This window comes from Mercurialis annua, linkage group LG1-X, assembly GCF_937616625.2.
Source record: "Mercurialis annua linkage group LG1-X, ddMerAnnu1.2, whole genome shotgun sequence".
Lineage (NCBI taxonomy): Eukaryota > Viridiplantae > Streptophyta > Magnoliopsida > Malpighiales > Euphorbiaceae > Mercurialis > Mercurialis annua.
In genome coordinates this window covers 11,937,367-11,952,884 of record NC_065570.1, presented here as the reverse complement: position 1 = coordinate 11,952,884, position 15,518 = coordinate 11,937,367, and the positions used below count along the sequence as shown (strand labels likewise).

General features: G+C 33.4%; 2 protein-coding genes across 3 annotated transcripts; both read right to left on the bottom strand.

Annotated features, from left to right (window-relative positions):
- Nucleotides 1–2: 2 nt before the first annotated feature.
- On the bottom strand, nucleotides 3–5,410 carry LOC126677837 (uncharacterized). 2 transcript variants are annotated; one of them, XM_050372649.2, is made up of 7 exons: nucleotides 5,180–5,410; nucleotides 4,863–5,012; nucleotides 2,554–4,210; nucleotides 1,437–2,381; nucleotides 1,173–1,367; nucleotides 1,035–1,091; nucleotides 3–560 (listed from the first exon to the last, which is right to left on the bottom strand). In XM_050372649.2, exons 2-7 carry the CDS (start codon nucleotides 4,931–4,933, stop codon nucleotides 342–344), a joined length of 3,144 nt encoding a protein of 1,047 aa, XP_050228606.1. In that variant the 5' UTR covers nucleotides 4,934–5,012; nucleotides 5,180–5,410; the 3' UTR covers nucleotides 3–341. The 2 variants fall into 2 exon arrangements, with proteins under 2 accessions (XP_050228606.1, XP_050228599.1); XM_050372642.1 differs by lacking the exon at nucleotides 5,180–5,410 and having other exon boundaries at nucleotides 4,863–5,172.
- A 5,930-nt stretch (nucleotides 5,411–11,340) lies between these two features.
- On the bottom strand, nucleotides 11,341–13,849 carry LOC126676687 (uncharacterized). The gene is made up of 5 exons (XM_050370985.2): nucleotides 13,663–13,849; nucleotides 13,461–13,558; nucleotides 12,756–12,855; nucleotides 12,284–12,466; nucleotides 11,341–11,647 (listed from the first exon to the last, which is right to left on the bottom strand). Exons 1-5 carry the CDS (start codon nucleotides 13,720–13,722, stop codon nucleotides 11,525–11,527), a joined length of 564 nt encoding a protein of 187 aa, XP_050226942.1. The 5' UTR covers nucleotides 13,723–13,849; the 3' UTR covers nucleotides 11,341–11,524.
- Nucleotides 13,850–15,518: the final 1,669 nt, after the last annotated feature.

Here is a 15,518-nt window from a genome sequence, read left to right as displayed (position 1 = left end):
CAAATACACGAAAATGACATTCAAAAGAGGCAAATAATATAAGCAAGGTTTTTGTACAAACACCTTTGCTATACCTATAGCTTTTCATCCAACAAAAGCTCAAAAATGCAAGGTTTATCACCTATGCTATACCCAAAGCTTTGTATCATACTAAAGCTCAAAAAAGCAAGGTTTTCAGTTTACCTATGCTATATATGATGTACTCTGACATCTATACCCAAAAACTTTACATCAACCAACTTCCAAAAAAGCAAGGTTTTTACTTCACCTATGCTATACACAATGACGTACACTGATTTGTATATCCAAAATGTACCAAAAAAACTCCCTCTTCATGACTCCTAAGCTTTCTTCTTTCCCTTTATGATTGGAAGTTTATCGATTCTAGGAGTTGCAGCTTGTGACGCCGTTGACTTATACACAACGGACTTCGGTGGTCGTGGTTCCTGTGTGGCTGTCGATCCTTGCTGAGAGGATGTGGCTGGTTTGTTACTTGCTCTGGCTGCAGAAGCTGTCGCCACAGCTCCGCTAACATACCTCACTCCATCAGCTGTAGCAGGCTGCATTACCATAACAACCAAATAGAATGAGAAAATGCAACTGCAAACAACAACTATACCACTAGAAACTGAACCATACAACTATACAAACAACAAATATACAACACCATTGCTCTCTACGTTATACAACACAAACAACACAAACATCAACTACCCAACACAAACATAGTGAAGCAGTTCTAACCACTAACTAAACTAAATATATGGTCAAACTCATCAAACAAAAAGAGGTAAATTTCTAAATATCAATATGCTAAACTGCAATAGGTAAAACTCTAAACAGCAATATGTAAGTCTCAAAACAACAATAAAACTGCCTTGTACAAAACTGAAAATAACAAAATTAACAAAACAACACAAAACATATAAAGTTTTCATTGCTTTCGCCAAATTAACAAAACTGAAATTGAAACAGTTTCGACTGGTTTCACCAAATTAACAAAACTGAAAATAACCAACGGTAGTATATATCACCTGTGAGTAAATAAATCCTGAACGAGTGTTAATTTTGATCCCATGAGTTTGAATCACCTGCCAAACAGCAGAAAACATATAAAACCAATTGATAAAATTGAATATTATACAAAAATTATAAGCTATGCATTATGTTACCTGGCTTTGCATCTCTCTTTGCACCTCATTTCGTTGCGCAGGTGTTGAAGCATTTCTCTGAGCAGTAATTCTACTTTGCAGTAATTGTTCCCTCCTTTGTTTTTTCATTTTTGTAGATGAAGGGTTACTTCCACTAGCTTGGGACGTAGGAGTTTTGTCAACCCATTTTGCACCTCTTGGTCTACCCTTTGCACGCTGCAAATAAGGTGAACGTTCATTTTGATTGGCGGTTATAAAATAACATATCGAAACATGTATACGTACCTTTGCAGGCCTATCAACAGGGGCTTGGTCTTTGTTCGGGCAAGCACGTTTATTGTGTCCTTCATTAAGGCAATGTTGGCACGTCATTGCAACCCCCTTTCTTGCATATCTCGGATTCTTTTTAGGCTCCTCATCGGGATCTTTCCTTCGGTTTTTCTTCGGCCGTCCAGGCAGCTTTTTGTATGGAGGTGGAAGAATGTCGAACCCTTCGACATTGGGCCACATATTTATCCCATTAATCGGTTGAAGGGAGAATCGATAAGCTTCTTGGTATTTTTCCTTCTTGTACCACCCATCCACATAATCACACACGTCGAAACGCATGAAGTTTATGCAAGCAAGAGCATGGGCACAAGGAATACCGCTTATATCCCATGCTCTGCAGCTGCAACTCTTTGTCTTGAGGCACACAATAAATTGATCATTATCGCAACTCACTTGGAATGCTCCCCCTTTGGCAGGTATTGGATCACAAAGTCTTGTGGAAATCTGATTCCGATCAATTCTCTCTCTTATCCTTGGACAAATGTCTTCAAAATGTTTTTCCATCAACTCTGATTTTTGGTACATTCTCGCCATCAAAGAAGTTCGAATCTCCTCGAGCATGTGGATTGGATGTAATTGCCTAGCCTTGGCAATGTAACCATTGAAAGTCTCCACTAAATTGCTAGTAATAGCATCACACTTTGCATGGGGCCTAATGAATGCTTTGCAGAATACATTTTGAACCTGGCCCATGAAATCATCAAATGCCGCCGGCTTCTCACTTTTCATTGTCTTCATGTGAGAGTCAAACTCAGGCAGATTCGTCGCATTTACAGCATACCAAAAAATTCGCTTCAATTCAGGATCCTTGTGTTTCTTTTTCCAATTAGCGTAAATGTGACGGGCACAATTACGGTGCTCTGCAAACGGCACCACATTAGTTATGGCATTTTTAAGTCCCTGCGAAAGACACAAATACATAAACAATTCAGTGAGAGCAATGTGCAACTGCATCTAAATTCCTAACCTCATATATAAAGAATATGCAATTGTTGCCATTATGTTATGCAACTGATACAATACTTATTTTAAATTATTTTATTAAACAAGACATTTAAAATGATTTAATTACCTTTTGTTGGTCGCTAATTAGAGTCAAATTCACCCCATCTCCAAACCCAAGATCTGATATCAGCAACTCCATAAACCACGTCCACGTTTCTTCATTTTCCGCCTCCGCTATTGCCCATGCCACGGGGAACATTTGATTGTTCCCGTCTCGTCCAACAGCACTTAAAAGGCAACCGCCAATCAAAGTCTTTAAGAAACAGCCATCGACACACAATACAGGCCTACAACCTTTATTGAATCCTTTCCGTAAACCTGAGAAGCCAACATAGTATCTCTGAAAGATTGGAGCTCCATTTTTTGGGTCATTTATCAAGTAAAACTGGAATAAGCCTTCTTTGTCAATCCTTTTCAGTTCAGCGTCATATGCTCTAAAGTTGGCATAATGACTCTCAAGTGACCCTCTGATTACATCCAAAGCAGTGGTCCTAGCTCTATAACACGATGACAAAGACACAATAAGTCCTTTGTATTTGTCCTTGATGTCAAGTTGCATATACGGGGCTGAGTATCCAGGCTCTCTCCTAAATTTCTTGATGAACTCTTTCGCTAACCAATCTGATGTAGCTTGTCTATTTCTCGTTGCTCTTTGACAGGCGTGTCGTGTCTGCAGCCCCATAATTTGAAAAGAGGTGCATGAATTTTTTCGACTAGCATAGAACCTCCAAGGGCAGCCAGCTTTGCAGCGTGCTTCAACTCGTAAACGCTCGCTCTTTCTCCAAGTAACGTCATGCCCCCGACAGATTGCCCATTGCTGAACAGCGTTTTTAACTTGCATCTTGTTGATGAAGATCATATCCATCTCCCACTCCAACTTCTCATGATCACACGCAGGGTTATAGTACACCCGGCTAGCTCGTTTTTTCTTTCTAATTTCAAGATCATCTTCATCGCTACTACATGGGGTGAGAAGACCGTCATCTGTATCAGCATAGTCAGAGCCATCGTCACTCTCTTTGTCTTGTATATCCTTGTGTGCATCTAAATTCCCGGATGCCCCACCCTCCCAATACTTCCCATTATGACTACAAACACCCCCCGGAGCATCTAACATACCATCCAATCCTAAGCCATTAATTCTATCAAAATCAGATATTCTTGAGTTTTTCTTCTTAACCCTTGCATTACGATACTCCTCGTCAAAATCTGTTCCACCCTCACTAACACTATCATCATCGGTGTCTTCTTCAGGGTTACAAATGAAAGTGAAATCAGATTCATCCCTTTCTTCGTCAGCCTCCATTTCACCATTACCCTCTTGGTTTCCAACCTCCAAGTCAGCAGATGTTTCAGCCTCCATATCAGCTTCATAATTCAAAATTGCATCTGTGACAGTCTCGTCTCTGTCAAAGTGTTCAAACTCTTCTTGTGAGTTGCACTCAATGAACAGTTTAACAAATCCAAAGGCGTATCCCTCATCGAACAGCTGGCTAATGCCTCCATCGTCCTTCACCATCGTTACAGTGTGCCAATCCCCTTCCGGCTTATAGTACCCGACTCGACTAACCTCTGGATATCCCATATCCCGAACCCTTTTAGCAATGTCCTCAAATGTCAGATTTTCATCTCTATACCAGTAATTTTGCAGTACTGTTCCTCCATTGACTGTTATAGGGTCTCCCGGAATGAACTCCACATTGACATAGACCTCACATGGTGGTCTGCCAAAAAAAATGAAACCATTAACAAAAAAGCATAAAAAAAAACAAATCCAAACAAATCCTAACAAACTCAACATTAACAAATCCTTGCATTATTATACTGCAATCATAAACCGTAAACTACAAATCCTAACAAACTCAACATTAACACTAGACATAGACATATTTTAACAACACCCAGTAACAAACTCAGTTTAACAACTCAAGTCACTTGAACCTGCAATTACATAACCCTAAAATCCCTAATTTGTCGAAATAGGAATTGAACAAGACACAAACAAAATTTAACTATCTCAAAATTTGTTCACATTTAACCATGATACTCACTGCCAAACACAAATTAACAAACCCTAACAAACACAATACTAACAGCTATAGGACTGTTATTGTCTCCTTCACTTCTAATTTTGAAACCCCAAAACCATAATAATCAATAACGCTTGGTAAATAAAACTGAAACTTTAATTGAAAACCTTAAAACCCAACCCGAAACCCTTAAAATCACTGCAACTTGTTAACCAAAATCGAAACTTTTATTTAAAGCGTCAAAATCCAAAATTTAAACATGTAACTGCCATTAATAATCAATTTTTATAAGTACTAACATTAGCACCATATTAAGCTGGAAAAGATAGAGAAGATGAACTCTTACCTGTAGTTTTTCGGCCATCCTCCCTTATCGACTCCCCCCGATGCTGGTTCTTTTCCTTTTGATTTAACCATTATGATTTGCTCACTGTCTTCAACACGCAGAAAGATGGTGGACTGCTAGCATCATCTTCGAGGAGTAGTGAGTAGCTAACTGGACGAAGTAAAATGAACGAAGAAAATGGAAGGATGAAAAAACGAGGGAAATGAAAGGATGCAGAAAAGAGAGAAATGACGAAAGCGGCGGACTAAGAAAAAAGATGGTAAAAATTCAAAAAAATGGTAAAAGGATTTAATTTTAGGGCAATTTTTAAAACTCACCGTTTTGCAATAATCAATACACCAACCATGGTTAGACGTAGCCACCAGTCCTAATCAGCAAGGGTACTAAGGTAATTGCAAGAAAAACGCTGATGTGTATGCCAGAGTGGCAAAAAACGCGTGCCCAAATAAGTTAGGGTGGAATTGACAATGAAAGGTGCGAATTTGGGTAAAATTGGCGATTTTACAACGTCAGGGTGCAAATGAAAAGGGGGTAAAAGGTGGGGGGTTTTCCAGAGGATTAGCCCTCAATTAAATGATTTCCAGAATGAATGGATTTCATTCTATTAAATACTGAATTCGGTGAACATATTCTGTGTCATTAAAAGACGATCAGCAGCGGGTTTTTTTTTCTCCGCATACAAGTGACAATCTTATGGTTGTTTACAATATGTTTCAAAAAACCACCATGGTGACGGTTATCAACATAACTTTTCACTCTGCCGGTCGGAATTATTTACGCCACCACAATTCTTCATCCTTTTAATACCACCACCACTAAGATCTTCTGCAATGGTATGTCATTAATTTCATTTTAACCTCATTATGGCTTTACTCAATTTATCTTCTTCTAATCTTACATGGCTAAATGAGTAAGAAGGAGAGATGTGCTTTTGTTTGCTAATTTAATTATCAAATTCAGCGGTGAAATTCATGAAAACATGTATAAATCGGCATCCATTCGCCGCCGCCCAGTATGGTTATTAGTTGTTTTTTTATGAATAGTTATTAGTTGTTACTTTGCTTTTTCTGTATTATTACTTGATTTGGGTTCAAAAATTTGATTTACAGGAGTTTAAAATGGGGTAACACATTTTTTTATTAGTCAGTTACAGTTTTCAAAAAATGGTACATTGTTCATCTTAATTATTTTTTATAAATCAAACTCCTAAACACATAAAAATTATCAACAAAGAAGAACAACAAAAATTGAAAAGGAAGTCTTATCATTTTTTCTCATGATATAATTAATCGATACACTTTCATTTTTATAACTGTTCTCTTTATACTTCTAAATTTACATTTTTGAAAGGGTTGACAATTTTATTTCAATTTTTTTCTCTATCTTGATTAATTAAGATGTTATTGGCTATTTGGGTCATATTGTGAGGGATTAAAACACTAAATATATTTGGCCAAAAAAGAATTTTTTATAAGGAATAAAGTTTGAATTGGTGAAAACAATTCATCTTGTGGTGATCTTCTCCTTTAAAGCCTTTATTCTTAGATAAATTGTTCCTCCAGTTCCAGGTTTGTTTTCTAACATCATATCTTGTATTAAGATTTGATTTCTAATATTATATTTTGCATTAGGGTTGGTTTTTTTATTATAATTTTATGAAGAATCATTATTTAGTGGTTCAGTTCTTACATATAGTAGGTAAAAATTGTCATTTCAATTTGTAAAGTTAAAGTACTCCTTGTGAGGTTAAAGTACTTCTTGTGAAATTTCATATTTCTTGTGAGAATATTGTACTCCTTGTGAGGTTAAAGTACGTTGATGAAGGTCTCTACTGTCTGCAATGTTCAAGATAAGTTCTGATTCAGCTATAATATACTAACAGTCGTTGGTATGATTTGTATGAAAATTTTGAGTTTTATCACTTATTATAGTTCTCATTGTCTTTCAGGATTATATCACCCGAAGTTGCGAAGAAACTGGAATAAGTCGAGAAAGATATTTCATCAATAATAGAAGTCATAATTTTATACCATTCGCTTACTTTGCATATGTTAAGCGAATGTGTACTTGGATGGCCCATGAAGTGGCTAAAAAGTCTTTAAAGCCTCCTTTTTAGAAGTTATTGTTGTAATATTTGTTATTTAGTTCTCTCAAACATTATGTACTTCTATTTACCGAAATTAATACAATTGCTATTTTGCTAAAAAAACCATAAAATAATACTCTCTCGGTCCCATTTTAAAAGTCCCATTTAACTACAGATTAAGAAAATATTAATTATACTTATCTTTTTATGTTTTTTCATGTTTTACCCCTATTAATAAGAGTAGAATTTTCTATAGAACTCTTTTAAGATAACTAAAATAAGGGTAAAATAGGATATTCAATAGAAAAATATTCCAAAAATAGTAACAGAACTATTTAAATGGAACTTCCTAAAATAAAATATGGAACTTTTTAAACGGAACGAAATTTTACTAAAAATTTAAAATTTAGATGAGCGAACTGAAGACCCGATGATGCAATAAAACCGTTAAAAACCCCAAAAAGTCACCTTGACACTTTGTGAAACAACCACTCTAAAGATGGATAATCATTGTGTCGATGTCAACTCCTTTCTTCAGGATAAACTATTCAATCCTAGTAATTAAACTCTCATAGCCTATTATTTTGTTTGAATAGTTAATATCATAAACATACATTAACATTATACTTTTCTCAATTTAATCACGTTATTTAAAAATTGACATTTTTATATACAAACTATAAATTTTTATCAAACCCATACACCGTTTAAAAATCCGGTGAAAATTACTAGATTGGCAACCGAATAGTAACATGTCATAACGAATCAGATAGTGACGCTTCATCAATTTTCACCGGATTTTTAAACGGTGTATGAATTTAAAAAAAATTGATAGTTAATGTATGAATATAACGATTTATAAACAGCGTGATTAAAATTAAAAAATATATGAATTTAATAAATTTTTATGACAATACCTCTTGTTTTAAACACGGAACTTGCAAAATCCCAGTTTCTCTATCTAACCAATTATGGCTAATCCTTAGCAACTTTGGATGATCAAAATCCACAATTCTGATTTGGATTTATTCTCTAATTTAGTTTTGTTAATCTTGCTTATTCCTTTGAATTTCATCATTGGTTTATGTCTTTGATTTGCATCTGATTCCCTTCTATCTTTTTGGCAGCGCGTGCTTGTGTCAGCGACGTAGTCTTCCACTACAATCCACTATCTTCTATTCTTATTACTGTTTCTTTTTATCTGCTTGTTTCTCATAAGTTGCTTTGATTTTAGGCTAATGGGCTGAAAGAACCCCGACCTTTGTTTTAGTTTTCAATTCCATCCCAACCTAGCAATTTTTTTTCAGTTATACCCTATTTTGAATTTTTAGTTTTTAATTGCACCCTGATGTATTAAATTGAACTCTTTTCATTTAGTTAATATTCAAAATAGATACTTCATTTTTTTTAAGAACCTAAAAGTTCTTTAATGTTATAAATTATACCAAAAAACCATCTTCTCTCTAAATAAAAAAAAATTAAATTTAAATTAATTTTAAAAAAATAAAATATTTTTTAAAATTTTCGGAGGAGGAGCAGCTGCTCCTCCTCCGGCAGCTCCTCAACGGAGGAGCAGAACTGCTCCTCCGTTGAGGAACATATCTGCTACTCAACGAGAAGCAGATGCTCCTAGCCTGAGGAGCAGAAGCTCCTCAGGCCAAGAGCTGCCGGAGGAGGAGCAGCTGCTCCTCCTCCGGAAACTAAAAAAAATTAAAAAAAATAATTTATTTTTATTTTAGGATTTATTTGAATTTTATTTAAGTATAAGGACTTATTTGTATTTAGCCAAGTGGAAAAAAGTATGAACTAATCTTTAAATGTATTTGTTTTATATATTTTAGTCTTTATAATAATAAGGCAGAAGGTACAAAAAAGCCCTCGAGTTTTTCTCAAAAGTACAGATCAGTCCTTTTATTTTATCTGGGCACAATTAAGCCCCCGTGTTTTTAAAATTGAACAATTAAACCCTTATTATTTTAAAATCGAACAAATAAACCCTTTTAATTTATTTTTGGGACACTTACCCCCTCAAATTTTTGTAAATATTTTAAATATTAAAATTATTTTTGAACTTTTTTCCTATATGATTATGAGAGACATGTCAGCCATTAACGAGTGTTTCTAATGATGTTGGATGAAAGGAGTTATTTGTTCTATTTGAAAATAAAGAGAGCTTAATTATATCCTAAAAAAGTAAAAGGGTTGATTTATACTTTTGTGAAAACTACGAGGGTTTTTTGTACCTTTTGCCTAATAATAAATTCATTTAATGTTTTTAATTCAGAGTGCAATTGAAAACTAAAAATGCAAAATAGGGTATAATTAAAAAAATTATTAGGTCGGGGTGGAATTAAAAACTAAAACAAAGGTCAGGGTTTTTTCGGTCTATTAGCCTTGATTTTATTGGTCTGAGTTGACCTTATTTTGGATCTCTGTTTTATTATACAATTGTCTTGCATCATTTAATTTTGCATTTGTTTCAAGCGGAGTTAAATGCTTCATATCAACAGCTCTCAAATGTGTTTGTGATTCCCAAAAGATTGGCACTTTCCTATTCCGTCTATTTCGATGGACCCTGGAGTTTGATCCTAAACAATAATGAGGAAATTACACTCAGCATTTGATTATCAAAAATAATTCCAAAAATACTTGAGCATTTTTTTTTATTCTGTCAACACTTATCCTGCCTTTTTATTTTATCTAGCACTTGATCCCGCCTTTTTATTTTATCTAGCACTTGATTCCACCTTTTTATTTCATGCAGCACTTAATTCCATCTTTTTATTTCATCCAGCACTTGATTCCACCTTTTTATTTCATCCAACACTTAACCCAGCCTTTTAATTTCATATAATATTTAATTCCATTTTTTTATTCATCCAACATTTAACTCCATTGTTTTAAAATTTAGAATTTAGATTTTAAGATTTTAGGGTTTAGGATTTTAGGGTTAGAGTTTAGCATGATTTAGGGTTTAGGGTTTAAAATTTAGGGTTTAGGGTTTAGCATGATTTAGAATTTAGGATTTAGCATATTAGGTTTTAAGATTTAGGATATAGGGTTTGGCATGATTTAGGGTTTAGGGTTTAGCATGATTTAGGGTTTAGAGTTTAGGGTTTAGGGTTTAGAATTTAGCATGATTTAGGGTTTAGGGTTTAGTATGTTTTAGGGTTTAGGGTTTAGAAAAATGAGATTTTAAGTGTTAGATTTAATGTTTTTATTAAATCAAGTGCTAGGTGCAATTTATTTTCTTTTATAAGTATTGTCCGCAAATAAAAACGAACATAAGTATTTTTGAAATTATTTTAACAAAATCAAGTATTTTTCAACTTTTCCCATAACAACTTGGATTAAGCTACCTCAATTGCCTTTATGCTACTACAATCTGAGATAGATTGTATCAAGTTTTGGTAAAGTCTTTAAAACTAGTATTAGTACTCAAAATTATTTTCACCCTATGCATGCTAGAGTTTATGTTGAGATAGATCTTGTGAAAGAGTTCGAATGATGATTCGAATCGCGAATCGTAAGATTGTCACAACAGTGGTTCCTTCTTTACTCATTCAGAGAACAAAAATAATAATAATAAAAAAACTAGTTCCTCCTTTAATTTAAAAAGTAACAATAACACCACGACAATAATAAAAAAAAGTAACAATAACACCTGCTTTCTCCTTTGAAGACATACATGTAAAAACTATAATGCAGAATATCTACATTAACATATAACCACCATGAACCATCTGAATATCTTATACAACCAACCAAATGTTTTTTGTAAACTGCCAAGCTATGGATATGCCTAACATATTCGGAGAAAATTGAGAACATCACATCCTATGACAGTAATTCATTATTAAGCCAATTTTCAGAACTTTAGATGGGCTTTTGAGGGTAATTGATTTTCGGGTTACTGTACTTTACTTTCCTCTTTTTGCAGTTTGATTACCGAACTTCAAAACGTAATAAATTGGTTACTGTACCATGCTTTTAGTGACTCCGGCAGGTTTGTTAATGAAACCTGGTCAATTATTACATGTGGCAGCTGAATTTCACTGTGAAATTTCAGAATTGAGAGAATGAAAAAAGTGACATGGTAAAGGAGTGTGAGGTGTCTTCTATTTGTATGGTTGATGTGAAGGTAAGAGAAAAATGAAGCACAAATCTGCTACCATGTAAGCACAAATCGGTCAAATTTCATTAGAAATTTGTCGGAGTCACTAAAAACATAGTAAGATAACTAATTGGTTAAGTTTAGAAGTTCGGTAACCAAACTGCAAAAAAGAAAAGGAAAGCATAGTAACCCCAGAATCAAGTATTCCGCGTTCCAATATAAAAGTTGCTTATTAATGCTTTCGTACTTACAGAAATTTATAAAATGGAAGCAAGTACTGTACCTTACCAAGTGTTCTACTAATTTTGAAAATGATATAAAACTACTCAATTCTGAAGGCAATTGTTTTCAAACGTCTGAAGGAAAATATATTGAGAAGAAGGGATTTCAAAATTAGGCAATAGGGAAAAAAATTGTTCGCCATTAACTTTACAAGAACACATGATAGACCAAATCAAGAACTTACTCATCATCTTTGTATGGGTACTCCTCTGGAACTTGCTTTAGAAGTTTCACCTGCAACTCAAATGCATCATCACCTCGAAGCATGTCACGAGCCCATGTCACTTCAGCCTTCATTGAAACCTAAACCCAAAATACAACATGAATCGACACAGCAAACATGGAAGAATTACAAATAAAAATTAAACAAAGAAGAATGAAACTTCTATTTCTCCAGTAAAGTAACATTTAGGCCAGGCCAGGGCAGTATTTGCATAACCATAGTTCAGTTGGCTAGATTCTGAATAAAGATATATTAATAGCCTAAACTTGATGCTTCACAAATTAGACCTTTTTCTCTTATATTTGTATCTGAAAATGATGTTCCTTCAAATTAAAGGACATCGCAACTGTTTTCAAATCACCCTTAATGATGCAAATAACTAGTACATAATTTACTCGACTTATGCATGTACTTCAAAGTAGGGGTGTTCAAATTTGGTTTACGTGGGTTATAATATTTTAAGAGCCCATTATTTAGGGAGCCAATATCCAAAAGAAATTTCAGATTGTCTGCACTAAAAATATCATATCATTCAAAGTTCATAACCTATATTTGAACACCCCTACTTTAAAGTACATACTAAATTTGTACTTCTACACAGTCATTTGTCACACCCAGAAATTAAGAGCATAACTTATGAAAAAAGAGGGGGAGGGTGAAAGGAGTAAAAGAGTCGCAAATTGTGGTGCTGAGTAATAAAAGAGAGAAACACTCACCATGTCTAGTGCCCCTCTAATGACTCCACTTAAAATATTGCAATAATAAAGGCCTTGACATGTATCAGGTAGCTCAACAAAATCTACCAAGGGATTGTCCTCCAAAACGATACTGCAACATGTCCCATCAGCATCCCAATTGGTCACAGATGCACTCACTCCTAGGAACATTTTGAAACCCACCTGCATAACAGCTATATATATGAGTAGTAAGTACTATTGCATGATTTTAAACATAACTCCATTTGGATTAGTCTATTAAGTGAAGTATTTATGCCTACTACTGATCTATGAGCAGAAACTTTGATACACTTTCACATTGCAAAATAACTTTTTGAAAGAAAACTATAGGATTAAATAATGCATTCTATAACAAGCTGACAATTCTACTGATCCCTCCAATGAAAATAGAAGAATTAGGCTACATCTGCTCGCAAAAGTAATAGTGCATATTGAATCAAATGACACAAACCTTTGCGATCACTTCAGCTGTTTCCTTGAAGTCCACGCATCTGTTGACATTAGACTTCGCTAAAAACTCATCAACCAATCGAATTCCAATATTATAACCCCTGTAAACAAATAAAAACTCAAATATTGCAGTTTACACTTACACCATGCATAATCATTGGATGAGCAAATTTCTACTACACAAATATTTGAGAATAGAAATTTCCAGTTATGAGGTAATATTAAACCAGAAGTTCAAAAACAGTAAACTTTGGTCCCGTTACCAAACTCATAAGTAAACTGAAGTGAGCATCATCACTGCAAGAGCAAGAGAGATGGGACTTTATAGACACTCATACCAAAAGTAATCTTGTCGAAAAGCATGACCAAATGCACATATACAAATAATATTAACAGTTATCAGTTTTGTCATTTGAATAAGGGCTAAACATGCAAAAAAGTCACAAGACTCAACTAACTACAAATATTTAGCATGTAAGCAAGAAGATAAATGATAAAGACGTATTAAGGACGAATGGCTATAGAATCATCTCTAGTTTTAGCAGCTAGAAGAACAAACACGAGTTGAACACAAACCGAAAATAAACAGTATAAATTTTAAATAAACCGAACATGAACACCACATCCAAAGCTCGAACAAACATGAACCAAACATGAACACTTCATAGCACGGCTATTAGACACGAGATTTACAGAGTAAACATACATTTGATCTAGCTGTTTATTAACTTCCTCGACCTCCTCTAAATCCGTAAGCAGCTGACGCACAATTGCGCCATAGGTTAACGTAAATAGCTCCGCATTCTACACAAAATTAATCGGCAAATACAAAATCAAGATCAAGACAACCTAATTCAACAATCATGAAGAGAAAATAAAAATTGAATTGGAAATGAAAAGCAGCTCACCACGCGTTCGACACTGGCGAAGATTGCATCTCCGGATCGAGGACCAGCTGGAGGAGCCATTTGCTATTTATAATAATTTTAATTTTATTGAGAAAACTCAGTTCTGTGAAATTTTTGAAAAGGAAGAGGAAGAGAAGAAAGAACCGGTGGTTTCAGAACTGAAATGGACTGAGCTCAGATCCAATCAGTTAAGGGATTTTTTTTTTCAAAAAGGACCCGAAAAAATAATATATTTACAAAATAACAATTTTTTCGAATTTCTCAAAGTAAAAAACAAATACGCAGAAAATAAATACACTTAAATAACACTACAACATATATAAAAAAAAAACATCAAAAAAACAACCGATAAAATACCCAAAATATACATAAAAACAATCATCTATATCTATACTATATATAAAAGCACGGATGGAGGGACAGACACATTTACGCTAATGACCTTTATTAATTAAAAACTATTAAAATAAACATTAAAATTAAAATACTAACTATCATTTTAATGACGTGTCATTATGTGATAGGCTTAGTCCACGGATGACGTGGTGGACCGAGTCTACCTAAAAATTTCTCCTAGAATAAACTACTATTTATAATTAGAAGTTGATTACCATAAAAAAAACTCTAGACTAATTTGTAGCATTATATTTGAGAAAAAAAACGTAATTCAACACATAAATTTCTATTTAAAGTTGACTTTCATTAGTTTTCTTATTTAAGTTAAATTCAGCACTTTCCTAATGCAAATTATTAGAATTCTCACCATATGTTCTTCTAAAAAATTATGACTATTAAACAAATTTCAAATAATTATTACTTTAATTAAATAAAATACTAAATAAAGTAAATTACTTCCAATAAATTACTTTTTTAATTATTAATTAAAAATTATTAGATGATTATTAAAATTAGAGTAATAATTAAAATAAACGGCTATTTTAAATATTTAATAATTATTGTTCTAATTATTATTTTAAGCATATAAATTCTAAATAAAGTAAACTACTTTCAATAAATACTATTTAATTATTATTTAATATTTTCTATTTAAACTTTCTATAATTATAGGATTTGTATGTTAAACTATTAAAATAATCATCTAAAATATTAAATAAGATAAACTATTTCTAATTAACTATTATTTCAAATATTGTTTCATAATTTGACGAGTTACACTACGAGCCACGTGTGAAACACGTAAAGCGACACTAGTATATAAAAAAAAGTCAACAGTTTACTAGTAGCTAGTGCACATAGCACGTGTTGACCAAGCTTTTAACTGCAATGCTAACCATCGTTAACCGGTAGTTGACCACCATAAATCAAAGCCGACTGAAAAAATTGGCCAAATTTCGATGATCGAATAAAAATATAAAAATTTAAAGAATAAGTGTAATATTCTAAACTTTATAGTATTTTACAAATAAGTTTAAAAAGATAGTAAATGAGTATAAAAATTAAAGTAAATCACAAAAATACCACAAAAATGACATGCATTTACACAAATTACTATTTATATCACATATTTATCATTCTTACCATAAAACACATAAAGTTTTCATTAGCACCATTCCATTAGAATAGGGACACATGTATCAGTAGAGATTCTCTTTTTTTCTCTATAACAATAAATAACACCTATCCATTATTTACACATGGATATTTAATTTTTTAGAAATATGTAAATTTTTATTAAAAAAAATTGTTATAAACTGACGCGCATCAGGTCTGATGTGTGTCTGACTTGACGCGCGTCAAGCCATGCAGGGCTGACGCATGGGTCAGCCTTGCTTACTCATGCATCAGTTAACTGATGCATCAGACTTTTCTTAAAAAAAATTATATTAATAAATATT

Bases quoted from the DNA above. Each gene is read 5' to 3' on its own strand.
- LOC126677837 (XM_050372649.2), bottom strand. From the start codon at position 4,933: ATGGTTAAATCAAAAGGAAAAGAACCAGCATCGGGGGGAGTCGATAAG. The intron at 4,211-4,862 runs GTAAGAGTTCAT...TTTTTTTGGCAG, and splicing joins GGATGGCCGAAAAACTACAG to ACCACCATGTGAGGTCTATG. The intron at 2,382-2,553 runs GTAATTAAATCA...TGTCTTTCGCAG, and splicing joins TAATTAGCGACCAACAAAAG to GGACTTAAAAATGCCATAAC.
- LOC126676687 (XM_050370985.2), bottom strand. From the start codon at position 13,722: ATGGCTCCTCCAGCTGGTCCTCGATCCGGAGATGCAATCTTCGCCAGT. The intron at 13,559-13,662 runs GTGAGCTGCTTT...AATTTTGTGTAG, and splicing joins TCGCCAGTGTCGAACGCGTG to AATGCGGAGCTATTTACGTT. The intron at 12,467-12,755 runs GTTTGTGTCATT...GCTGTTATGCAG, and splicing joins CAGCTGAAGTGATCGCAAAG to GTGGGTTTCAAAATGTTCCT.